Here is a 27,016-nt window from a genome sequence, read left to right on the forward strand (position 1 = left end):
TAGAGAATCAAAATAGGTTGATGTGACAGAGAATATTTTAGAGTCATTTAAGCTGAGAGCTGGTTGACAAGAGGCGCTAGTCATGTGATGATTAGTGGAAAAGCACATCAAGGAGAAATCCAGGCTGTGTAGGGGATACCACTTCAGGCAGAAAAAAGGTTTGGCTGTTTCAAAATCAGAATGAAGGCCAGCCAGTATGCCTGGATCCAAGTGGGCAGGGGGAGATAGGTCTGAGCTGACACAGAGAGGTGGGTGGAGGTCAGATCACATGGGGCTCCATGAACCCGGATGAGGAGCTTGGATTCTCCTCTGGGTACAATGGGTAGCCTTCAGTGGATTTTTAGTAAAAGAGAATAAGATCTGGAGAGATGCAGACTGATTTGAGATGTGGAGAGGCAGAGTCCCAGGACTTGCTGATAGATTAGATGTGGAGCTGGAGGGAAAGAGAAGGATCAAGGTTAATGTCTAGAATTTTGCCTTGAGAAACTGGATAAGTGGTAGTGATGCTTAGAGATATTTGGAGATCAGGGGAGAAGGAGGTAGGAGGTTATAGAGGGAAGTCAACGGTTCCTTCTTTTTGTTTCTCTTTCTTGTTTTATTTTATATTTTTTGGTATTTCCAAAGGATGTTTTTTAATTTTTATTTTTTTATCTATTTGTATTTTTAATTGAAGTATAGTTGATTTACAATATTATATTAGTTTCAGGTGTACAACATAGTGATTCAATACTTTTATAGATTATAACCCATTTAAAGTTATTATATAATATTGGCTATATTCCCTGTGCTGTGCAATATGTCCTTGCAGCTTATCTACTTTATACATAATAGTTTGTACCTCTTATTCCCCTACCCTCATCCTGCCCCACTGGCAACCACTAGTTTGTACTCTATTATCTGTGCTCTGTTTCTGTTTTGTTATATTCATTTGTTTTATTTCTTAGATTCAATATATATGAGATAACATATATTTTTTCCAAAGATGACATACAGATGGCCAATAGACATATGAAAAAATGCTCAACAACAGGGAAATGTAAATCAAAACCACAAATGAGATGTCACCTCATACCTGTCAGAATGGCTGTCATCAAAAAGACAGCAAATAACAAGTGTTGGCAAGACTGTGGGGATCAAGGAACCCCAGTACACTGTTGGTGGGAATGTAAATTGGTGCTGCCATTATGGAAAACACCATGGAGGTTCCTCAAAAAACCAAAAACAGAGCTACCATATGATCCAGCAATTCCATTTCTGGATATATATCCAAAGAAAACAAAAACACGAATTCAAAAAGATACATTCACCTCAGTGTTCATAGCAGCACTATTTACAATAGCCACAATATGGAAGCAACCTAAATGTCAACAGATGAGTGGATAAAACAGACATGGTACCTATATACAATGGAATATTACTCAGCCATAAAAAAGAATGCAGTAATGCCATTTACAGCAACATGGATGGAGCTGGAGGGTATTATGCTTAGTGAAACAAGTCAGACAGAGAAAGACAAATATTGTACATTATCAAGATTTCTCTTTTTAACCATGTTAAGTTTGAGATCTGACTAGAGTCTGGAGTTCCAGGGGAAAGTGTTTATATACATATACACACACATATATGTATATACATACATACACCATCAAATGTATATATGATAGTATGTGTGTGTGTATATACATATAATCAAATCCATATCTCCATAGATATATGTGTGTGGGTATTTATATATAAATACTCATATAGATAAATAAATAATGTGTGTGTGTAGTTGGATTAGATCTCTTCTGGCAAGTGTGCTGATAGAAAAGAAGAGAGCACCCAGGAATGGTCTCTATAAGCCCCTTTGTGACCAAACTGTTTTGACAATCTCCTTGGCAGGAATTACAGAGCAGGTGTTGTCTGTTGTAAGTTTTTCAACAGAGGTCTGTTGAAAAACTTTTTGTCCCCTGAGGTCTGTCCCCTAACTCTTGTCCTCACATCAGCTTCAGGAAGTGACCCTGCCATTGCCATCACTTCTGACACCTAGCAAGTTTCCAACTCCACCCATTCACAACGTGGCTAACCTATTTTCTTTGGAATGATCTTCTATAACCCTGTCAAACTTTAAATATACACATTCAAAATAAAATAGACAATTTCACTGAGGGAAATTGGACCTTCTATCATAACTCGTCCTGAACAAATTATATAAATAATAATACTTGCAACCACAGATGTTCTATTTTCCAGGAAAGCTCTGTAATAAATCCCCAAGCTATAGCGCCAGCATAAAATGTTTTTTCTCTTTTTCTACTTACCAGTGAGAAAACAAATCATTGTATCTTTCCCCTCAAATAAATTTCAGTAATTTAAATTAATTTCAGAGGAAACCATGTATTCTCCAGGTTGTATTTCAGTTCTTTAGTATTCTGGGTTCAGTTCACTTCTAGGTGGATATTAATTATCTTACACATGTGATTCTAGAATATTTTCATTAAAGCCATATGGTTCCTTTAAAAAAAGGTGGTCTTCTCCAACCACCTAGAGGGGTGGGATAGGGAGGGTGGGAGGGAGGGACACGCAAGAGGGAAGAGATATGGGGATATATGTATATGTATAGCTGATTCACTTTGTTATAAAGCAGAAACTAACACACCATTGTAAGGCAATTATACTCCAATAAAGATGTTAAAAAAATTTAAAAAGATGGTCTTTCATTTATAATTTTTATATGTACCTAAAGCAAAGAGATTCAGAATGCCATTCATTAATAAAACAAGTTCATTTTCCTGAGAAAATTGGAGGCCTCTAAAGTTCCTCTTTAATTTTTTTCAAAGAAGGACCAAATGACTCAGCACTTAATGCCTTGGACTTTCACCTGGTATTTAACTCTTTTTCCTTCTGTCGTTATCCAGCTGCTCTATTAGTGTGCTGTGGTCATTTTGTAGCGTGGTAACATGGCTAGGCTGAACCTTTTCTAGAATTCCCTTCCCTGTCTCGTTCCAGTTTTGTCTTTTTACACTTGAAGGTCGGCGCTTCTGCGGTTCACACAGGTCCACACCTGATTCTCCTGTAGAATGCACCCTTCACCGAGGTGGGTGGTGATAACCAGTGAGCAGTAACAAGGGGTTCCGTCCATCCTCACAGGTTCCAGCTGGTGCTCACGAATTCGCGCTTGTCCTGGCTCTTCCCCACTTTCAATCCATTTCTCTTTCCAACAGCCTGCACTGCATCCTCCAAGCTCCAGCATCAGATGCAAAGGCGACAGCCTTAGACAGTGTCTAACCAGCGGCCATGCTGCCCAAAGTCAAATCTCTGTTGCGAATCCCTGTGTGTAAGGGGTCAGGCGGTAGAGGGGGAGCTGTCCAAGGTGATGCGTTTTCTCTCTACCCGTCTGTATGCCAAATGACACCTCTACTCTCCAGACTTTAACTTAATCCTATCTAGCTGACTCCATCATCTCCGTTTTAAGCCCTGGCTTGTATCTGCACTCCTTGCCTGTTTCCAGCTACCTACAGGACATCCCCACTCTGATAAGGTACCATCACTTCAAAAGCAATGTGTCTAAAGCTTAGATGACTGAAGTCCCTGCCAGCCTGCATCCGCATCCCTTCCATCTTCCAGGCTGGATAAAGGCAGGCACCTTTGATTCTTTCCTCCTGTGGTCCATTCAGCAGCAATTATTGAATGCTCCCTTGGCGTTCTAGAGGACAGCTGGGGCCAGGGAAGAAGTCCAGTGGGTGGCACTTTTGACCCTACCTGTCCAGTTCCAATAAACAGAGTTCTGTTTTCATGAAATTCCACACACAATTATTTTAAATGAGGGCTCTGCTATTTACTGTGGCGTACACACTCAAGGCCCTTTCCTCTGCACGTCACCCTCTGCCCTCCTCACTGCTTATGATCTGTGGGGTTGCTGGTCAGTATTGCTCATCCAGTGAGAACACTGGTGAGGGACACCCTCACTTCGTCCACACCCCAGACAACGTGGGCAACACGGTCTCCAGATTTCAGCAAGATGTCCCTGGCAAAAATCAACCAAGGTTGCCTCATTGACAAACCCTCTGGATTTTTCGTCTCCTTCCTACTTGACTCTCTCTGGTATGAGGTGACTCTGTTTTGCACCCTCCTTCTCGAAATGCTTTTCTTCCTTGGCTTCTGAAGCATTAATCTGTCCTGTTCTCCTCCTACTTGAAAAGAAATATAAAATGCATTATTAGGGGAAGAAGTGATGACGTCACTTCCTTTGTCACCCTGTGTGTGTGTGCACGAATGTGTGTGTGTCCCTGTTCTTCTCCATATACTCTCTTTGAATAATCTCATCTTTTTCCATCTCATCCACTTCAACAATCTCCTACGAGCTGATGACCCCCGAATCTGTATCTCAACTGTCATCTGTGATCTGCATTCCAGTCTCATAAACCTAAATATCCACTGGAATCTCCACCTGAATGCTCCTAGACCCTTAAACTCATCCCACCCCAAACTGAATCTATCCTTGTTCCCCAGCCCAGGTTCATCTCACCCAAGCATATTTCTCTCATTTATTCATTTATTCTCCCTTCTCTTGATTCCTTGCATGATGTTATGTAAGATCACTCTCAGATATTAGCATTTAGATGTTCTTTTATTATGTTCACCTGTTAATTTCGTCTCCTCATGTAAAATTTAGGCTTCTTGAAGGCAGGGATCACACTGTTGGCTGGTCTTCTAGCCGTACAATATGTGACATTTAGCTACACATAAATATATGGAATCGAATGGAATTATTCTCAAGTCTTTGGCTCTACCAATGGAGGAACATGCCAGGAAATCATAACTACATCCGCTCTCTAAATCCAAAAGTAACAGATGCAATTCATCTTCTTTGAGTACTATTAGTAGGAGAAATAATTTTAAACTGAAAAATATGTAAGAAAAAGAAATGTTCGAAACTGGATTTTGAAATCTGACTTAGAATTATGTCTTAAACGTTTCCACCTGCATGATCTTCCATGACTTGATAATCCATCTCCCCACCTCTGACCTTCGGACTGGACCAGTACAGATGACGACAGATGAGAAGCACATGGTTTATTAGGCTAAAGGGGCTCTGTCCCTAAAGATGGCCAATCCTTAACTCTGAAAACCAGTCAGAAACTGGAGGAGTTGTGGGGAGGCTGGGAAACAGAAGTGGGGCATCTCAGCCCCTTCCAGCCCCTACCTTTGCTTCCCATGGTCAGTCCCCTGCAGGGACAGCCTCTGACCTTTCACCCCGTGGTGGCAGGAGGAGAGGCCTTCCCCATTTTCTCATGCCAGGCTCCCCAGACTCTCGGAGGCCACACATCTGCTATCCACCAACACTTCTCTGACTGAAAATGGTAATGAAGCTACTTATTCCCCGCCTGTCCTCCAAAAGGATAAAAATGGGGTGGGTGAGTCATGAGCTCAGTACATCTACAGTTGTTCCAGAATATTTGAAATCTTTGCTTTATGGGCAGTAAGCTAGAGGGGCCAAAGAAATAACCATGGACACAGCCATGACGGGGAGGAGGTCTGGAAATAGTGTGTAGAAGAAATAGTTATCGTCTCCTTCAGTTTTTCTCACTTGCCTTTTGATAAATCCAGGGTACATGGAAGCAGATGTTATTTCTTCATGCTCGCCTGGCCCTGGGCCCAAAGAGGCCAAGCTGGACCTTGCCTGTCCCAGCACCCCTTCTGCTCTCTCTGCCCCACTCAACGACACCCTTTAAATGTCTACCTCAGGCCCTCCCGTCTAACTTCTCACGGATAAGATTCTCAGATTTGTCATTTACACGCCCCATCGTACAACTAACCCTGGGACTTCTATGGGAAAGTAGACAGAAGCAATTGTTCTTCTTCTTCCCCAGTTAGCTAGCAGGTGTGTATGGGGGGAAGGGTATCACTTTGAGAGAAGAAAGCCATTCTCTGATATCACATCCTAAGGCAGGTCCAATGGTCCAGGCTGTCACATTCTCTCAGGGGAATGAAGAAATTACTCACAATTAGCAGAGAACATCTTGGAATGATATTTACGATATTCCTTGGCTTTAGTCATTGTATGCTCTGTTGGCCTCAACCCTAATTAGACGGTTGAGAAAAGAAAGACTATTAATTGCTGCGCATCCGCTGTGAGCACAGGATGAGATATTTTAATCAAAAGATCCAAGAACAATTCCCCTTCAAGGTTAAAAGAAAAGTTAGCTGCATGGATAGTAAAAAGATCTGCTTTGGCACATAAAGCGGTTCTTGTTATGAATATCTGACTCAGGCTGACGCTTTTATCTGCGTGCTATCTTATAGAAGCTAATCATTTGCTACCAATTCCTAGAACCACACACTAGAGAACATGTTGTAAGCATGAAGAGAAAACAAATAATTCGACTTGATTTTCAACCCAAGTTGGACAGATGAATGCCTCTCATCATCCTTCTTTGATCACGAATGTCACTTTTTCTTAATGTAATTTTCATTCCCGGTTTCTTCCCAGGAATAGCAATGAAATATCCAATCAGGTGTTACAAGATTTAAATCATCCTATATAAGTCATGAGGGCTCTTCAAAGAAAACCCAGAAAATATGAAGTTTTGACTGAAGAAAGCAAAGGCTTTTTTGGGAAAGCCTTAGAAGGCAGAGCTTCTGGGATGGCCAAGACAACAAAACAGCAAGTGCTTTCTTGATGCTTCATCTTGTTCATACTTGACATCCCTCCTGCATCCTCAGATCATCTTCTCTCCTCCCTTCCCAACTCAGGTTCCAGGCTGCTCTGGATCCTGAAAGCTGTACCTAGGACCTACATTCCTGGTGGCAGCTGCTTGGAGGCACAGCTGGGGATGCTGCATCTGCTCACCCAGCTCCACTGCGCTGACAGCTGCTCAGAGAGCTCACCAGCCTCCATCGCTGAGATGGGCCACCAGCCCTCTCTCCCTCCAGAGAGACCCAAGAAGGAGGGGTTACTCTCTGGGATCACAAAGCTTTATTGTTGAGGCACTTTAAAAATTACACCAGTGCTTTAAGGATAGGGAAGGCAACTTGTTAATTTGTCATTCTCTGGTAAGTGCCTTGGACCCTAGCATGCAGTGGATTGCTCTGTAATAACTGACTCAACTACTGACCCAATCAATGGATATCCTGGAATTCTTTCATCATGACATGTTGTGTCACCGAAAACAGATCATCAGTGGACTAAATTCCATCTGCAGAATGAACTTTCTAGATTCACTGTAGAACTATCATTTGCATGTTCCAGAAGACGAATTAGTGGCTTGTTACTGGATTTCTTGAGAGTTAAATTTGAAATGAAAGATGCCACTCCAATGTACATACACAATGAAATGTGCTGGTAAATCTTTTACTTGTACTTGTTTTCACTTGTACTTGTTTTCCTAAAATACTGGAGTGAGGGAGCCTGACCCCTTTCCTGTCACTTTTAAATAGCCTCCTTCTAATCCACTAAATTTCCTGGCAGTAATGAATCTCTCAGAATACATTCTGATCAGGTCTCTCTTTTCCACAGAAAGCACACTTTTTACCTGCAGGACTCTTATAAAATACGGAATAACACAATCATAACATCTGGTTCTAAGAGTAAGAGATAGAAACCTGTGTAGTTGGTCTAAAAGGGTCCTTTCCAATATAGATACTCCAGGGCAACTAGGTTCTAATTTAGGTAAGATGCCTGACCGTGAAAATCTTAAGCTATTAGTAAGTTTATCTTTAGCACTGGAAAGATGTCAGAAAACAGAATCTATTGTTTGAACTTTATCTATTATCAAGGAAAGAAAATCAGAGGTCTGAAACTCCTCTATGTGAGGCAATTACAAGATCTTTTTTGTTAGAACAGGAATAAATTCAGTGGTGACGGTTTTGGAAATCAAAAAGAGTAAAGAGCACATGTTAGCCTGTTGGGTGTCTTTAGAAGAAACAGCACTTAAATAAGGAAGAGAAAAGACAGATATATCTCTGGAAAGTATAACAGGACCAGAAGCTGTGGGGAGAACTTTGAAGTAATTGTGTCCTGAGCTTGAAATATCACCAACATTTCTGAAAACTAGCTATATAGATTTTGATGTATATTTGACTATTCAGCATGAAATGGACTGAGATTCCTTTGTGACTCTAAAAGCTATAGAAAAATATACACATTTCCTATTTTCTGTTCGGGACTATTCAAAGTGACACGTATATACTCTAATGATGCTCAAAACTGCATATTCGGACTGAGGTCCAGATTTTGGCTGCATCTGGCTATACTTAACACAATATTGAATGGTCTAGATAATATTAACTCAAAGAAGAAAAAAATCTTCAAAATATTTATCATTAAGTTATAACTTAAATAACAGTGGTTAACACTTAAAGAGGTGTCTCCCTCATACAGGGAGATCATTTGTTTTTGAGAAAACCCTTCTAATTCTGAAATATAGAGGATTTATCAAATGCTGTGAATCAAAATCGAATTTAATAAGTTAATGTTGAGATTAGCTAAGGATCTAGTATGTGCTGCAGCAGACAGATGCCTAGGTAAAAATGATACATATTATTTTTTAATGGTGAATTAAAAATGCAAATGGAGAAGAAAAATGAGCTCCATATTATCAGAATGGTAAAGAAAATCTCTCCAGGGAGTCTCAAAGAATATTGGGAAAACGATTTTGGGAAATGCAGCCAGGAGCATAGTTCAATTTATTTTATTTACTTTCAAGGATTATTATCCATGGTCTTTGGAGAATAATGTGTTAATTATAGACGGCTGACAAAATGTAACTGGTAACAAACTATTATATATAGAATGGATAAACAACAAGGTCCTACCGTGTAGCACACAGAACTATATTCAATATCCTATAATAAACCATCACGGAAAAGATATGAAAAAGAAAGTATACATATATGTATAACTGAATCACTTTGCTGTACAGCAGAAATTAACACAACATTGTGAACCAACTATACTCCAATAAAATAAATTCTAAAAAAAAAAATGCTCTTTCTGATGTTGCAAGATTGAATACCAAGGTTGAAACTGTTGTATAAAATGAAGACTTGGAGCAGGTGGAAGGCATTAGACCACAAGAAACTCAGAATGAGAATAGTCTTTGGAGGACTGTCCTAGATAATTCTTTATATCTGTCTGATTTAGGTCAGTTTGGGTTCTAAACCCTGTACGGGTCTGAACTTTCTGTGAGTCCCAAACCCCAACTTTGGGCAAGCAACTAGAGTTTGCTATGAAGAATTCTGGACCAATCTTACAGAAGTACTTGGGATAAAGAAGTACTGACAGATCCCTCAGTATTCATCTGCCTGCTCCCCAAAGTCCATTTCAAATGTAATTTCATTATTACAGAATGATAATTAACACATGAGAAAAAAGTTCATGCCATGCATGCCAAGTACTGTCTAAGAAGTTTTGTATTTTTTGTTATTGTTGTTTTTTGTTGTTCTTAAAATTCAATCCTAGGAACTTCCCTGGCAGTCCAGTGGTTAAGACTTCGCCTTCCAACACCTTCCTCGTCAGGGAGCTAAGATCCCACATGCCTCCAGGCCCAAAATCCAAAACATAAGAAAGCAGGAGCAATATTGTAACAGATTGCATAACGACTTAAAAAAAAAAACCTCAGTCCTCACCACAGTTCTGCTAAAACTTTTTAAAATCTGTCATATTTTACAGGTGTGGAAACTAAGCTCCAGACAGGTCTTTAAGTAACAAGCTCAAGGTCACCCAATCAGTAGATGTAGAGCCAGGATTGAACCCAGATGGTCTCCTTCCCAAGCCTGTACTCACCCCATGACCACCTTTCCTGCTGGCCCCCAACCAGATGCAACTACTTCTGAATTCCAGCAGCATTTTGTGCCAATATATCCTATGTTGATTTTAACTGTATTTACTTGACTACCTGTTGCTTCCTCTCAACTAGATTATATACTTGTTGAGAGGTAAAAGGAGCTCCTTCTGTTGTCCCCAAGGCCTGTTTCAATGCCTCAAACATAGCAGGCACTCAACAGATTTGGGTCATGGGAGTGAATTCAATGGGGTGAGGGGCTGATTTGTCCAATCACTCAAACCACTACCCCATTTACACTATGAAAATCCCAGCCAGAATGGACTTAATCCTCTTCTCCAGCCAAAGGGCGGAGATGGAGAGCTGGACTCAGCAACACAACCAAGGCACGTGTCCATCCCCATCTTATCTCCTCTGCCTACTCCCCTGTCAACATTGACCTAAATGAAGCAAGGTCCGTCATTTATTTTAATTCAATTCCCTGGCATTCCATGTTCCATGACAACTTTTAAGAGATGAGACAAACGCTGGCCAAGTTCAACATTTTACCAAAGTCTGGTTGGAGTAAAAGTCAAGAGCAGCTAAAGATAGCTTACAATTGGACATACTCTAGTGTCTAATGAACTCTGGGGAGATGTGTGAGAAGGGGTTACAGTAACTTACAAAAGACCCAGAATGAGTGGAAGGACAGAAGCCTGGACTACTCAGGTGATGGGTCCAGGTTCCCTTTCGAGCCTTCCTCACCCCCTCTCACTCATCCCGTTTGCCTGAGAAACCACCAGAATGTGTGCTTGGTATTCATAGCATGGAATGAAGTGAAAATAAGCTTCTTTCTCTACTTTCTCCTGATATGACTAACTTCACTTCTTTTGCCCCAAGTCATAGCCTTGGAAAAGCCCCTCCGCCTTTTGTTCAAGAACAGGATAAACAGGCCCAGAGGACACTTTTCCTCTAGCAGGACCTGAGCGTGAGGGGGCTGGTCAATTTCTGGGCCACCCAGCAGGAGAGAGGTAAACACGAAAGCAGGATGACTTTACAGACCCTCTTCTGCCACTGGAAAATACTAAAAAGTTTTAAAAACTCAGTCTTGAAGCATAAAATTAGAGAATGTTGGGTTGATAGAGACCTTGACTACCCTATATTCAATGAGGGCTTTGAAACTCAGTGAGGGGACATGATTTGAGAAGCAGTGACTCTGGGACTTGCTGTCCACCTCCCAGGCCAGCCCTGTTGGGCTCCATCACATCCTTCTGGTGGTTCTTTTCTCTCTTGACACAGATGCACTTTTCAGAACCAAATCAGGTAACGGCCTCGCACCCTTGGAGACTGGTACTAGGTGACTCTCTGAAGCAGCCTGACAAAGAACATGAGAGGTGGGCAATGAGACCCACAATTAAAGCGGAGACTTGAAAGCATCGGCTCAGAACCACTCTGGAGATAGCCATGACTCACGAAAATTTCAAGCTAGACAAAATAATGATTACAAGTCTGTCCAGAAGGCGGGCGGGGGGGGAGTGAGCTAAAGAGCACTAGGGGTCATCAGTCATTCTATAAATAATATGGAAGATTGAAAATGTTCCCCATTTAGTACTTGTCAAGCCCACAAAAGGCCTAATCTATTCACAGACTGTAACTATAATGTATCCCTAGATATGGCATGTAGAGCAAAAGCATGCAAGTGAGACTTAGGAAAAAGTACAGCTGTTAGAATTGCCTGTGCATTAGTGCCGTAGAGAGAGACAGATCTAGTTTTTTCTGGCTTCTCTGGAATCCCTCTATCTATAAGCTATTGTCTCTTCTGTTAGAGAAGTTGGGCTCTGAGGCCTTCCTCAGAGAAGGGAGGGCTCGTGACAGTAGTGAACTCGAATGTTCTGTAAAGAACAGGGCTAACTGTGAAAAACAATCTGGAGTTTCCTTAAAAAACGAAAACTAGAGTTACCATATGACCCAGCAATCCCACTGCTGGGCATATGTCCAGAAAAGATGAAAACTCTAATTCAAAAAGAGACATGCTCCCCAGTGTTCACAGAAGTATTATTTACATAAGCAAGACATGGAAGCAACCTAAGTGTCCATCAACAGAGGAATGGATAAAAAAGATGTGGTATATATATATATATATATATATATAAAATGGAATATTACTCAGCCATAAAAAAGAATGAAATTTAGCCATCTGCAGTAACATGGATGGACTCAGAGATTATCAGACTAAGTGAAGTAAGTTAGATCAAGAAAGACAAATATCATATGATATCACTTATATGTGGAATCTAAAAAAATGATACAAATGAACTTATTTACACAACAGAAACAGATTCACAGACATAGAAAATAAATTTATGCTTACCAAAGGGGAAAGGGGAGGGTGAGGGATAAATTAGGATTATGGGATTAATAGATACACACTACTAACAACAAGTATTTACTGTGTAGCACAGGGAACTGTATTCAATATCTTGTAATGACCTAAAATGGAATAGAATCTGAAGCTGTACACCTAAAGCTAACTCCCTATTGTATATCAACTATAGTGTAATAAATAAATTTAAAAAAACAGGGCTAAATAGAGAATGCCCTTTGACCCACAGGCTCTGCCCCATCCCCATCCTTGTGCTGCATGAGGCACCCTATTTACAGTGCCTAGGATGTAAATCTAGCCCTTTGGCTAGAAAGACTTGGTGATATTCCACAAGCTCCACTTCCTGCAGGAGCTCTTTTGCCTTGGATTCTAGATTTTGCCCTTTATTCCAAGCCTTTTCAAGCAGCTTATGAATAATTATCAGCTGAAGAGAAATAACTTGACCCTCTTTGGGAAAGGACAGCTCTGTTTTCAACACTGTCTTATGTCCTGCCTATCTCAGAACTCAGAACCAAAGTCCCAACCCCTTAGGTTATTGAAATTCTTGGTTAATGCCAGTAAATCACATTGAAAATTCTACAAAAAAAAAATTCTATACTTTTAGCCTTCGAAGAAGTCCATGCCTTGATTTGGTTTTTGTTTGCTTGTTTCCAAAGAGAACATCTCCTTGGTATATTAAGCTATTTTTATTTATTAGAAGTACAGAAGCTTCTTCATGCTGAACATCTCTTGCAAAACTATTTATTTTTATTATTATTATTTATTATTCCACCCTCCTCCCACACACACACAACTAACTATTATCCTGAAGGCAGGAACTGAATTCCAAGGTATTTAAAGCAAATATATTCTAGCTCTGAAAATTAGACTGAACATCCACTCAATCACTTCACAAATAAATGAATATAATGGGGAAATGAATAATATGAAGGATTATTGTCTGGAGGATTCATACTAATTGGGAAAAATTGCAGAAAAAGCAATGGATATCACCACTTCAGGATTCTTCTCAAAGGAAGCAGCACATATAGAAATTAGTACTAACTTTTGGTCAGTCTGATTTATTCTTATAAACACTTGTACCTCATTTTCAACCAAATGAAATATCAAAGTAAGTAATGACAAATTTTATAATCTTTAATTCTAGGTAATACAATGTCCTGAGGCTTGAAGTGTTCCCTAAACTCAAATTTAAGTACATTATGGGGGCATTGTTCATTAGTCTATGGTATGTACTCATCTGCCTTTAAATTTCATTTTAAACATTTGTACTAATTGACAGACTAGATCCCCCGGAAATGCTGAAAAATCTACCAATAGGCAATTGCTTTATATGCCAGTATAATCATTTGCTTTTCGAAACCTTTACTCTCATTAGCTATTGAATATTTCTCTTGCAATTTAACCATAGAGCAAATTTGAGAGTCATTTTGCTGTTTATGACATTTGCCAAAAAAAGAAAAAGGCTTTTTACTACTAGTAAAGAGCAATATAATAATAATAATAATATTTAAGTACTATTATAACAGTTAGAGTAAAGGTTGCCAATAACCTGACTTCTGTTCTTGACTCTGCTGACCAATTTTTTGGGGACCTTGGGCAAGTCACTGAACTTCTCTGAGACTCAATTTTCTAACCTATAAAGTGGAGCCTCTGGTCAATTACAGGACTGCTGTGTGTATTAGACGTAACACTTCCAAAGCATTTTAGTCTGTGGCTGTATCCCAGTCTCAGACAAGTCCCACTTTGGTTATCAGTGGTGGCGTCATCATCATCACCATCTTCTCCACCCGCATCATTATGACCATCATCGTTGTCATTATCGGGATTGGCATTGTAAGCAGTTGCCCAGAAAATATGACTGAAGGATTACTGATGGAACAAGGCATGTAGGTTTCACACTATATTAATTTCCTAGGGCTGCCCTTAAAAAAGTACCCAAAACTGAGTGTCTTCAAATAACAGAAATTTATTCTCTCAAGGTTCTAGACGATGAAAGTCTGGAATCAAGGAGTCAGCAGGGCACACTCCCTCCAAAAGCTCTGGAGGAGATTCCTTTTTGCCTCCTCCAGACGCTGCTGTCTCCTGGTGTTCCTTGGCTTGAGGAAACAGAACCCCAATCTCTGCATCTGTCTTCAAAGGGCCACCTTCTCTGTGTGTTCAAATCTCCCTTTCCTTTCTCTCATAAAGACACCATAAATCATTCTCATAAATCCAGAAAGATTTCATCTTGAGATTCTTAACTTTTACATCTGCAAAGACCCTATTTACAAATAAGGTCATATTTTGAGGTTCTGGGTGGACATAATTGGGGCAGAGGAGGGTCATTGCTAACTTCAATAAATGCTCAAGGCTGACTGGGACATGTTTCAGGAAAAAATTTAGGTCTGAATTCAGGATTCTTAGAAAAGAATACCAGGATCATGAGCAAAGCATGGGAAGTGGAAGCATATTTGTTGTGTTCTTGTCATCATTAAACACTGATCTTTGAGGGAAGTGAGACTTAAAGAAGGTTTGTCAGTGCCCAGGGTCACTCAGTGGCAAAATTGCACTAGAAATAAAATTCAGTGTCCTTTCCACTACACAACTGAATCATCTCTGCTCATCTCAACACTCCTCCAGAAATGACTGCAAAAATATAAATATAAGACCTTGAAAATTACAGACACTTTAATACTTATGTTGACTTAGATTAAAACAGTTAAGAACCATTTGGCTGACTTCCACCACACTAAACTTCCACCTGAGAACAAAATAAAAGCTGGATACAATTTAAAGGAAAAAATTTTGAAAGCTTTGAAGGGTTGCTGTAGTTGATGTTGGTATACTTCAAGGAAAATACTAGTAGTAACAAAGAAGGATATTTCATGATGGCAAAAAGTGACAAAAAAAGGGGGGCCCATACAATAAGAATACATTAAAAAATCCTAAATTTGTAAGCATCTAATAATATACCTTTAAATATATAAAACAAAAAAGAAAAGATAGAATTAAGAAGACACATAGGCAAATCATATGTACAGCTGGAGGTTTTTAATTATGTCTGCTTCTCATGGATATAAAAAGCAGACAAGAAAATCAGTAAGAATACACTGATTTGAACAAGATTAAGAAACTTGGCCTAATTGATAGATAGGACCATTTATTTATATTTATATATATTCTTTTTCAGATTCTTTTTCATTATAGAACCTATACTTTTATATTAAGAAGCCAGGGGAAAATGCAAATTAAATCCAAAGGAAGTAGAAAGAAGGAAATAATATTTTAAATGTCATAAAATAACTGTACATAAAGAAAATCAACAAATTCCCAACGTTTGTTCATCAAACAAACAAACAAAAAACAACTAATAAAGATGGATAAACTTCTAACAAGAAAAGTGATCAGAAAAAAAAAAGGAAGAGACACAATAAACAGTGTCTGGAAAGAAAAATATTCCACAAGCATTAAAAATAAAATTAGGGGATAAAATGAACAATTTTAAACCAATATATTTTAAAATGAAATGGACAAATTAATTGAAAGGCAGCTTATTTAAGCTGATATAAGAATAGAAGATATGAAGAATGCTGTACTAAAGAAACTAAATTTCTAAGAAAAATACTCCCATAGCATAAATTTTTAGGCCTAGATGGCTTCACTAATGAATTCTTCCTCTTTTTTAAGGTAAGAAATAGCAGCAGTCTACCACAAACTCATTCAGGGATTAGAAATAGAATCTGTTTATCGAGGCCCTCACACACTTGAAACCAAACCTAACAAGGATATTACAAGAAAATTATGGAACCGTCTGTCTCGTAAACAAAGACAGACTCATATACACACCCAGGATACTCAAATCTGGTATAAGGACAGATGAAATGGCCTGCGCGACACAGCTATGACAATTATTTTCTTCAAGGTTTCTTCAACCTTGTGCTTTTGTGGTTAAAAAAAAAAAGCAAACTGTCTTGTTTATTGGAAAGAAGGCAGCACAGCAGGAGACGTACCCTTCTGAAGTCACATATACTTATTAAATTACACCAGGGAAGCGATGTCCTTTTTCAAAATTCATCATAGGACTCTACTGGCAGTCCCTGCAGTCCTGTGTCCAAAGTCTGTCTGTGGTGGCTGAGTGACACGAATGAATTAAAAGCGAGAGTCTGACGCTGCTGGGTCCAGTCCTGGTTCTGCCATTTTTTTTGGCAAGGTGGTGCTGCGAAAGTCACTTTGCCTCTCTGAGCCTTAGTTTCTCAGATCAAATAATGGGTCAGTAATATGTATCTCAAGGTAGTTAAGGGAAATAAACAAGGTATCAGGTGTGACTATGCCTAGCACAAATTCTGTCACGTGAAGTTTTATAGGTACACATGGAGAGGTAGGTATTTTCCTGAAGCTGGAGATGTTATCCATCTGCATCAGTTATTGACATGATTCTCGCCACCTAAAATCACTGCTGTCTACCTTTTTCTGTTTATGAAAAGCAATCAATACATGCCCCTAAAAGATGATCATTTACTGTTGCAGCTCCTTGTAAGGTGTCTGTGCGTACATCAGATGCATGCTCGTTAGGATGCATACGGTATGGCTCACAACGGGAGAGTCAGAGAGATGCTGAAGGGACCGTTTTGGGGGTTGGGGATGGGATTGGGGCAGCGGCTTCCAATAATCAATACAAGTGTTCTAGGTGCTCAGTATCAGAGACAGTCTTGTTTCTGAAGAACTTCCTTGATAAAAGCCCTTTGGGGGTGGATCATAGTAAAGCAAGTGATGAAAGCACCTTTGACTCACTGAACCGCACAATATTGTGGAAAAGCTGAGAGTCGGTAGGAACTCTGGGCTTAAACTTCTCCCCTGAAGCCAGAAACCCCTGTGAATCTATGTCTTTACAGTATCTTTGCCAAGAAATTTCCCTGCCTGGAATGTACCTTCCTATCCGTGCTTGGAAAATCGTTACTCATCTTTTCTTCTTTTTTTTTTGGACATCTTTATTGGAGTATAATTGCTTTACTGTGTTGTGTTAGTTTCTGCTGTCGTTATCATCTTTTAAAAATCACGCATTCACTCCATCAGGAATGTTTATGAAACCCTTACTACGTATCAAGTGTTGTGCTGGGGGCTGGGTGATAATGGAAAACAAAATCAGACCCTGACTTCATCCTTATGAGCTCAGCCTCTGCACTGATGTCCCTGGAAAGCTTCCCCTGGATGCTCCCGTCCTGGTCCTCAAAGCTCGGGGTGCCCACATTATGGTAACAGAGAACAATCTATGTGTTTACATGACTGTTTCCCCAGCCTGGCAGGGAGCTCCCCAAGAGGAAGGCCTAAATCCATTCATCTTTTCTTCCCCAGGGCACACTCGGGGTCTGGCACACAGTGGGCACTCCATAAACCTTTGTTAAATGAATCATTCATTATTTATGAGGCCCTGATACAGTCGAATCTGTTCAATGATTCTGCTAATGAATATGAGAGAAATGAAAACAATTCTATTCAGGAAAATTACATATTTTTGAGATATTCTTTGTTTTTTCCTATTTTATTAGATTTTATTAGCAGTCCTAGCAGCTACTTTAAAAATACCTAAAAGCTAATGTCATTGGTTTTCTAAAAAGATGAGCAATATAAATACAGGGGAAATGATGCCTGATTAGACTTTTCTGGCTTACAATCATGAGAATTTGGGGGAGGGGGAATGGAATGAGCTTCCATTGAATTGAAAATAGCTATGTACGTGAATGACTTAAAATTCCAGGGGATTTGTTAGGTTTCCAGACTAAGCAACAATATGCTTCTAGAAATAGAAAGTGGTCGAAGACATTCACAGAATTTGACTTCACAACACGGAGGTCTGGCCCATCCTCCAAGTAGAGACTACATTGCTTATTTAAAAACACTTAATATAGATCTAAAAGTTTCCTGAGGTTCATACAAATGTGCTGACTAGCCTTGAAAAGAAGGAAAAAATGAAAAAAAAATGTCATTACTGTGTCCAAAAAAGGCAAGAAGTCATTCTTCAAGTGGTGCTAGGCAGACTCTGGAGGCTTGAGCAGCCTAAATATCAAGGGAACCTTGGAGATAAGAGATACAGTTTTCATCTACTTATTTTGAAATAAGTAAAATGGTTAGCCTTGATTCATCACGCTAAAAGTTACATACAAAAGGGCTGAAGAGTGAAAGCATGAAAGTACCTACTTGGTCTGATGTTTAGATCCTTTCAGATGGGCATGATACTGTTCTATTGAGTTTAGAGAGACACTGCAGATGGTACATCTGTAATTGCGCCTCAGACCTGTGGACGACAGACACACAGACCTGGTTAGCTGCATCCTTGTCATCAACCACCTGAACGAATCCTAGATCTCCAAAAGGTCAGGGACAGAGCCTCTTAGAAGCCATCTGGTCTACCCCACCAATAACAGTTCAATCCTTCCTTCCAAGAGCCCAGCCAACAGGTTCCTCTGCAGAAGTATGACTGTCAATACTTTGGAAGCCGCCTGCCCCATTGCTGGATGACTGAAATTATTAGAACATACTTCTTTGAGGTAAAATGTTTCCAGATACTTCATAACCCAAACAAAGAAGCAATCTATTTTTTCCTTACGGCAGAGAGACATGTAAGCTGTCATTTCTGCAGTGAAACTTGAGACTCCAGAGAAAAACTTAGTCTCAATTCCTCTTCCACCTCTATTCCAAGGACTGAATCAGAAATTCAAGTTTATATATCATTCATCTGAGCTCTTCTCCCAAGACCATCTTATAAAATGTAAATGCCCAGGAGGAGGAGGCTGTCTTAATTTAACCCACATGTAAATTTACTTTCCACCAGAGAGTTGAAAAGAAAGTTATTGACTGTTTACCCATTTCACTCATTCATTAATAGAGTGTCAACTTTGGACCAGGCACTAGGGATTCCAAGAGGAATAAGATGTTCTTTGTTTCCAAGGAGTTTGGTGAAAACCTTGATTCCTCTGTCACTCCTCATCTAGAGTCAGATGTGTTTGAAAGAAGCATCAACCAAACAACTTCCACAGCTCATATTCCTGCTATGTCCCATCAGAGTGGAGAGGAAAAGTAGATTCAGGGTCATGGTCTGAGACTTTGGATTTTAAATCCTGGCTCCAAATATTCCTCGTTCTGTAATGTAGGGGAGGCCAATCATATCCCCCTGGCCTCGGTTTCTTCATCTACAAGATGAAGACGAGTCCATCCACATCACAAGGTTTTATAAGAATTAAGCGAATGAGTCTATTCAAAGGCTTAGCAACTGAGACTCGGTGTTCTTAATTTTGCTCCAAAATTCCATATCTTCCCATTGTCAAAGCCAGGAGAGTAAACAGCTATAACATTTTTTCCCCCCTGATGAATGTATAGTATTTTCTTTCTAAGACACAAAAATCACTCTTATTTTCCTAAAAAGAAAATAATGCACAGTGTTGGGAAGAATTTTGCAACCTGCTATCTGGGTGACTTGACACAAATTATTTGACTTCTCTGACCTTCTGTTTCCTTATAGGATTGTGGGAAGGACTGAGTAAGATAAGGCATGTATGAAGGAGTGTCTGGTATACAACAAGTGATAAACATGAACTAGCTGGTATTATGACTGCAAAGAGATATTACAAGGGAATCTTTATTTCTCAGTATCTTGGATGAAGCCCCTGGTTGAAGTTCTAAGACACAGATGCTAGCTACACCTCCATGACTAAAGTAGAGTATGAGAGCCCCAGTTCAGGGCATCCAACAGAAGTGGTCAAGAGCCATTTTCCAACTAAAGTTGATCCCTCACCACCAATCTGAAAAAGAGATTGGAGAAGAAAGAAAGAAATAGAGAATTTCTTAAAGGGATCTCTATCATACTATGAATTTGACTTAACCCTCTTCCATGTGAGATGGGGGATTCCTTCTCTCTCACCTCGAACCCATGGGAAAAGGATTCAGTGGAATACTCAGAGAGCTTGAGGAATGCCTTATTGTGCTTGGAGCCCAGTGTCCTGGACTCAACAACACTGGCAAGATCCAAAGTCTGGAGCCTGTGTCTACTTAGCTACTCTGATGGCGAAGTAAGCGAGGTGGAAGGACTAGGCCTGACCTATATTCTCAGAGCTTGTCAGAGCAAACGATGTGAAGTTTCCCACAGACCACGTGTGTGCCGTGTATGAATGGTGGGGGCAATGTGACCTCAGCAGAAGGATGCTAGCAGGTTCAACTGGATATCTAGGGCCTTAAAGTGACCCCAGAGGAGGTACATAGCCTATAGACTAAGTATCAAGTAATGCTGAGTTCTTGAAAAAGCCATGAAATCACCCCATGAGAAAGAGTCAGGCAGTGTCTATGCGAGTTTTGTATAGGTATGTATCAAATAAACCTTTATCTCCCTCGCCTTTCTAACCTGATACCCTGCATCCCTCAGCCCTGGAGGAACCTGAGGCAGAGATAAAGGAAGAAAAGCAAAAGCCACAGGCAGAGAGGAAGAGAAGAGCCTATGCTCTCTTTTCCCATGGCAAATAGGCCGCCCAAGCAGAACTGAGCTAAAGGAGGGGGAAAACTCACTTCCAATAAAGTTTGGAGCTGTTTAAAAATTATTTTCTACCCTGTGGGAACTACGAATGTCACCTGCCATTTCAGTAGACAAAGGAGTCATCAGCCACTGCAGGCCTCCTGACAATGGGGCTCCCTGAGGGGATTCAGGATGCAGAAAAACAAGATATTGGACTGGGATAGTTAAGATGCATGTCAGGGCTTCCCTGGTGGCACAGTGGTTGAGTCCGCCTGCCGATGCAGGGGACACGGGTTCGTGCCCCAGTCTGGGAAGATCCCACATGCCGCGGAGCAGCTGGGCCTGTGAGCCATGGCCACTGAGCCTGCGCGTCCGGAGCCTGTGCTCCGCAATGGGAGAGGCCACAACAGTAAGAGACCCGCGTACCGCAAAAAAAAAAAAAAAAAAAAAAAAAAAAAAAAAAAGATGCATGTCAAAGGAATGACTTCAATGGGCCCAAGACTCTTGCCATACATAGAAAAGCACCTAAAATCATTAACTTGAACTGTTTTGTTCTTATGAGTAGCAGTAATCTTGTGATGTTTAAACACATGTTTTTTTTTTTTCTCAGCAAAAACTCCTATATATCCTGGCTTCTCCCTTACCTTTTTAGAACACCCCCTCAGAGCTATCTGAAAGGCTGTATCCCAGGCTAAAGTCCTCAGTAAGTTCACTGAATAAAGCATAATTCTCAACCTTGAACCTGTGCAGCTTTTTTCAGTAGATAAAAACTACTGAAAAAAACTTGGATATATCAGTTAATGCCATAGAATTTTGTGTATCTAAGAAGGAAAGTAAAGAACTCTTTACTACTTAAAAGTGAGCAAAAATTCATGACACTTACCCTAGTTTTTACCAAGGGGTAGGAAAAAATTAACCCCACAGAGATGGCATGAAAGGGCAGTGGATGGCAAGAAGTTACTTCTGATTACATCCAATGAGCCCTGCTTACTGAATACTGCAGTGTCATCAGAATTGCTCTTATGTAGATAACGTGACAAAGGGCAGAACTTCCTGTGAACTTTCAAATTCCTAGAGCCCAATGCATGTGTCTGAGAAACCTGTTAGACATGACAGGATAAGTTGGTTTGGCCAGTGTAAGGACGAACTTATTTTGTTTTAGTTTCAAGTACATGATAATCGGACACTGACTGACCTAATTGCTCAATTAAGAGTCAATTCAGTTATGGGAAAAAACAATGAGACCACAGGATCTTCTTGGTGAGCAATCTAAGGGACTCACAATTTTCCAGGCACAGATGGACAGTTCAGAGACAAAAGAGACAACTCTTGTCTCTCTATTCCTTCAAGCAGTGGCTCCAAAACGTCCCAGTGCATCCTCTGGGGATGGTGCTCAAATGCAGATTCCCAGGCCCAGTATCTGCAGATTCAGATTCTATAAGCCTTGGATGGGGCCTGGGAACCTACAAGAAGTTTCAGACTTGTAACCCTCACCTCCAACACACATACACACCTACCTTACAGAGTACCGCCCTCTAGTACCATGGTCCTTTCGTTAACTTGAACTTGTCAGAACAATACTGGGTCTTAAAGAAAAAAGTTACAAAGAAGAGCTGTGCTTCCAAGGCTCTTCCATTTCACTCGCAGGTGTGCGTGACTCAGGAAGATTACCATAGTCCCCAAACCCAGAGGCAATAAGTTATCACAACCTACATGTGAGTTGTTTGAATGCTTGTCTGGGGCTGAGCCATTCTCCTCTGTTATGCACAGAACATGAAAGCTAGCTTCAGCCTTCCTACCTCCAGAGTTCTCCATCAGCCTTGTAAATGGAAACCAGTATTTATATGGGTCCTCTTCACACTACAGACTCATCAAAGGTCTCCTCATAACGAATGGAGGTTGAGCACGGCAACAGGCATAAATATTTATGTTTACAAGTGGGCCTTCTTAAGAGCACCAACAAATCTAAAAACTGTTCTGATCTGTTGCTTTTCCATTACAATTCTCCTGCTCTGCAGCCAAACAGAAGCATGGGCAGGAACTATTTGGCACGTTATTGTGATGCAAACTGCAGGAAGCATAAACTATGAAGGCAGTGCATATAAACAAGAACAAAGGGAGAGACAGGGCAGAGGAGTCCTCCTCCACACGTGACACAGTGTCTTTGGTGGGAACTTAGGGCTTTATTAATGCTGAGTGAAATTCTAATGACTTTGGAATTGTACAGCTCCTTTTTCCACAGAGAAATAGAGAATCCTATTAAACAAAAACGCTAACTTTCTCATTCAATTCATTTTCAATGCAATACCATTTTATGAGTATCCCGAAATGTCTGCAGATGTAAAGGTTATTTCTGCAGGATTGCCAGTGTGTGTTCAGAAATATCTCCCCTGCTGGCAAGGACCTGACAATCCAGTTGGAGAGGGAAGATACGTATAGAAAGAGCAGTGGTACAAGGTCAATCACAAAAAGTACCACAGTAAGGATGAAGTGGAATGCTAGGGGAATGAGAGGAGGAGATTGTTTCCAACTCAGAGAATCTGGAAAAGTTTCTTGAAGAAGCTTCACTTTTGCATTTATATTCCCTAGCATAGTGTGTAAAACAGATGGTCCTGGAGAGTTTAGCAGTGTGACTACTCAATGTGTCTTTTCAATTCTAGCAAAGCTAGACTTCAGATGCCCCTGTAACTTCAGTTGTATCCATTCTACATTAGGGAAACATCACTGTGCCTTTATCATGATGCCAGGCATTTTGCCAAATGCCAAGAATGTAGGAGAATATAAAATAAATTTTCATATGGAGCTACTCAGGTAGAAAGACAAGAAGCAAGGAAACAAATAAAAACATTGTGGAAGTATTGCACAAGATGTAAAGAGGAAAATGAGAAAGTCACAGAGAAGAAGGCTGGTTTTGGATAGCATGGTCAACAGAGGTCTCTTAGAAGCATGAAATGAAACCAGAGAGATGAGAATTAGCCTGTGATATGAGGAATTGGTTCAAGAGTTGTCCAGGGAGAGAAAAGAGCAAACAGAGAGACGAGGGTGAAGTGGAGTTGGATCGTTTAAGGAAGATAAAGTGGTGAAACAAGCAAACGAACAAAACAAAACAATCAGAATTCTATATCCAGCAAAAATATCCTTCAAACTTTCAAGTAGAATAAGGACATTTTCAATAAACAAACCCTAAAAGAACAGCCTGCCAACAGACCTGAGCTAGAGAAATGCTTATAAAGTTCTTCAGGTGGAAGGCAAATGACACCAGATGTGAACTCAGATCTACAGGAAAAAATAAAGAACACCATAAATGATTAATATGTTGGTGTCTTTTTTATTGATCTAAATTTATTTGAAGATAGAGAGCAATTTAAAGCAAAACTATAACAGTGTGCTGTGTATTGTGGTGCTATACTGGGTATAGATGTAAAATATGTGAGAACAATAGCCCAAGAATGGGTAGGAGTTTGAGAGCTCATGATATTGTGTATAAAATCTAATTAATAAATAATAAATCTACCAATATTAACTCTAAATGACAGTGGTCATTTAAGGATGCGTCCTAATCCCCTAGAAACAAATACAAAGATATAAACCTAAGGAGACTATAGAGAAAATTAAGTAGGATAATAAACAGTATTTGATAACCCAGAAGTGGAAGTTCCTATATGAATATCAGACAAAATAGACTTCAAGACAAGAAATATTTCCAGAGATAAAGAGGATGTCTTGTAATAATACAGGGAGAAACTCATTAGGAGAACCTAGCAATTGTAAATGCAATTTAGCCAATAAAGCATAAAGAACATGAAGCAAAAACTGATGGAACTACAGGCGGAAACAGACACCATAATTATAAGAGATTTAACACTCCTCTCTCGGTAAGAACAGAACAGTACAACAAAACAAATAGTATCTAAATGAAACTATCAACCATATTGTACCAACTGATATTTATAGAACAGTACACTCAACAAGTGGAGAATATACAATCTTTTCACATGTATATAGCAAGGAAACTAAGTTAGGGAATGTGCTAAGCCATTGAAAATTCTTACTAAATTTCAAATATTTACATTTTGTACAGTGGTTTCTTTGACTATCACTGAAATTAATAAGAAATAAATATTAATAGCATTTATGAAAATACCTAAATACTTCCAAGTGACCTATTATCAAAGGGAAAAATCCGAAGGGAAATTAGAAAATATTTTGAACTGAATGATAAAATGAAAATACTACATATCAACAAGTTTATATTAATCAGTTTTTAAAGGAAAATATATAGCTTTATCTTAGAAAGGATGAAAGGTTTAAAATCAATGGTCAAAGTTTAAATGCTATGAAAGTAGAAAAAGGCAAGAAAATTAAAACGAAATCAGGTAGAAGGAATAATAAAGAGAAGTCAATGAAATAAAAAACAGAGTACAGAAAAAATAACAAAACCGAAATCCGCTCTTAGAAAGGATTAATGCAACTATTAACCATTAGAAAGTTTCATGGAGGTTTAAAGAAAAGCAACAAATTACTAAAATAAAAGAATTGTTTCTAATGCAGATACTACAGACAGTTTTAAATGGATAATAAGAGAATATTATGAATAATTTTATGCCAATAAATTTGACAAAGTATATGAGATGGGCAAATGTCTTTAAGAATTCAACTTACCAAAACTAACACAAGATGAAATAGAAAATTAGGGTAGCTATTATCTATTAATGAAACTGAATTTATTGTCCAAAGTTTTCACACAAAGAAAGACCCAGAGGATTTCACTAGAGAGTTCAAACAAACATTAAACAGTTGCATAGTATCAACTTATACAAACTCTTTTAGCAAACAGATGAGAAAGAAACACTTCCACACTTGTTTTTGAGGTAACATAACATTATTTTTTTTTAAAATTGATAGAATATAAAAGAAAATAAAATTGCAAGCCAATATCTGTCATGAACATGACAGAAAAATCCTTTAAAAACTAGTAAGAATCACATTATAAAGATATTTCTGTATGTATGTATACATACAGACATATAACAGTTCCATCATAAACAAGTTTGTTTGTTACAGGAAGTAAGACTGGTTTAACATTTAAAAATCAAATCATATAATTCACTTTGTTAACAGACAAAATGAGAAAATAATATAAGCTTAATAGATGCAGAAAAGAGCATATGACAAATTTCAACATCCATTCATATTCAAAATTCTCAGCCTACTAGAAAAGAACATCCTTAATTAATAATTAATAATAAAGAGCACCTATCAAAACCTACAGCTAATATTATATTAAGCAGTGAAATACTGAAGTTTCCTAAGACCAGGAAAAAGCCAAGAATGTCTTTCTCATTTGTATTCAACATTGCACTGTGGATTCTAGGCAGTGCAATAGGATAAGTAAAAGAAATGAAAGGCTTGCAGATTGGAAATGAAAAAGTAAAACTGTCTTTATTTGTAGAAGATATGATTGTTTATATAGAAGATCCTAAAGGATCTACAAAATAACTACTAGAATAAGTGAATTTAATAAGGTTACAATACACAAGGCCAATAGAAAAAATTGCATGCTTAAAATAGCTGCAAACCACTGATAAATACATTTGTAAAATTACCATTGTAACAGTATCAGAAATATTTTAAAACACTTAGGGATGAATTTAATAAAAGATGTACAAGACTGAAAACTACAAAACATTGCTGAAAGAAATTAAGAGGAACCTAAATAGATACAGAGATATATACACCATACTTATCAACCAAAAGAATCAATACTTTTAAGATATCAGTTCTCCTATAGATTCAAAGAAAACTCAATCAAAATTCCAACAGTCGGGCTTCCCTGGTGGCGCAGTGGTTGAGAGTCCGCCTGCCGATGCAGGGGACACGGGTTCGTGCCCCGATCCCGGAGGATCCCACATGCCGCGGAGCGGCTGGGCCCGCGAGCCATGGCCGCGGAGCCTGTGTGTCCGGAGCCTGTGCTCCGCAACGGGAGAGGCCACAGCAGTGAGAGGCCCGCGTACAGCAAAAAAAAAAAAATAAAAAAAAAAAAAAAAAAAAATTCCAACAGTCTCTTCCAGAGGGCTTCACTGGAGAATTCTATCAAACACTAAAGGATTACAGAGATAAGTGGATTCTAAAATTTATGTGGAAATCAACGTACCTAAAATAATTTTGAAAAAGAAAAAAGTTTGAGGACTCACACTTGAGGATTTCAAGATTTGCTTATAAAAGTCCATCAATCACAATAGTGTTACATAAGCATAAGAATGGACAAAATGCATCAAAGGAACAGAATAGAGAGCCCAGAACTAGACCACACCCAAAGAATCAATTGATTTTTTTCACTTTCATTGAGATACAATTGACATACCGCTCTGTGTAAGTTTAAGTTTAAGGTATACCCTGTAATGA

General features: G+C 39.2%; 1 protein-coding gene across 1 annotated transcript in view; it reads right to left on the bottom strand.

Annotated features, from left to right (window-relative positions):
• Positions 1 to 3,001: 3,001 nt before the first annotated feature.
• The window catches only part of ZMAT4 (zinc finger matrin-type 4), a 227,602-nt gene continuing 203,587 nt past the window's right edge, over positions 3,002 to 27,016 (bottom strand). The window contains exons 5-7 of the mRNA XM_060085862.1: positions 18,307 to 18,403; positions 3,952 to 4,009; positions 3,002 to 3,226 (exon numbers count right to left, since the gene is read on the bottom strand). Coding sequence (XP_059941845.1) covers positions 3,002 to 3,226; positions 3,952 to 4,009; positions 18,307 to 18,403 — 380 coding nt within the window. The remainder of the gene's footprint in view (positions 3,227 to 3,951; positions 4,010 to 18,306; positions 18,404 to 27,016) is intronic.

This window comes from Mesoplodon densirostris, chromosome 20 (assembly GCF_025265405.1).
Source record: "Mesoplodon densirostris isolate mMesDen1 chromosome 20, mMesDen1 primary haplotype, whole genome shotgun sequence".
Classification (NCBI taxonomy): Eukaryota; Metazoa; Chordata; class Mammalia; order Artiodactyla; family Ziphiidae; genus Mesoplodon; species Mesoplodon densirostris.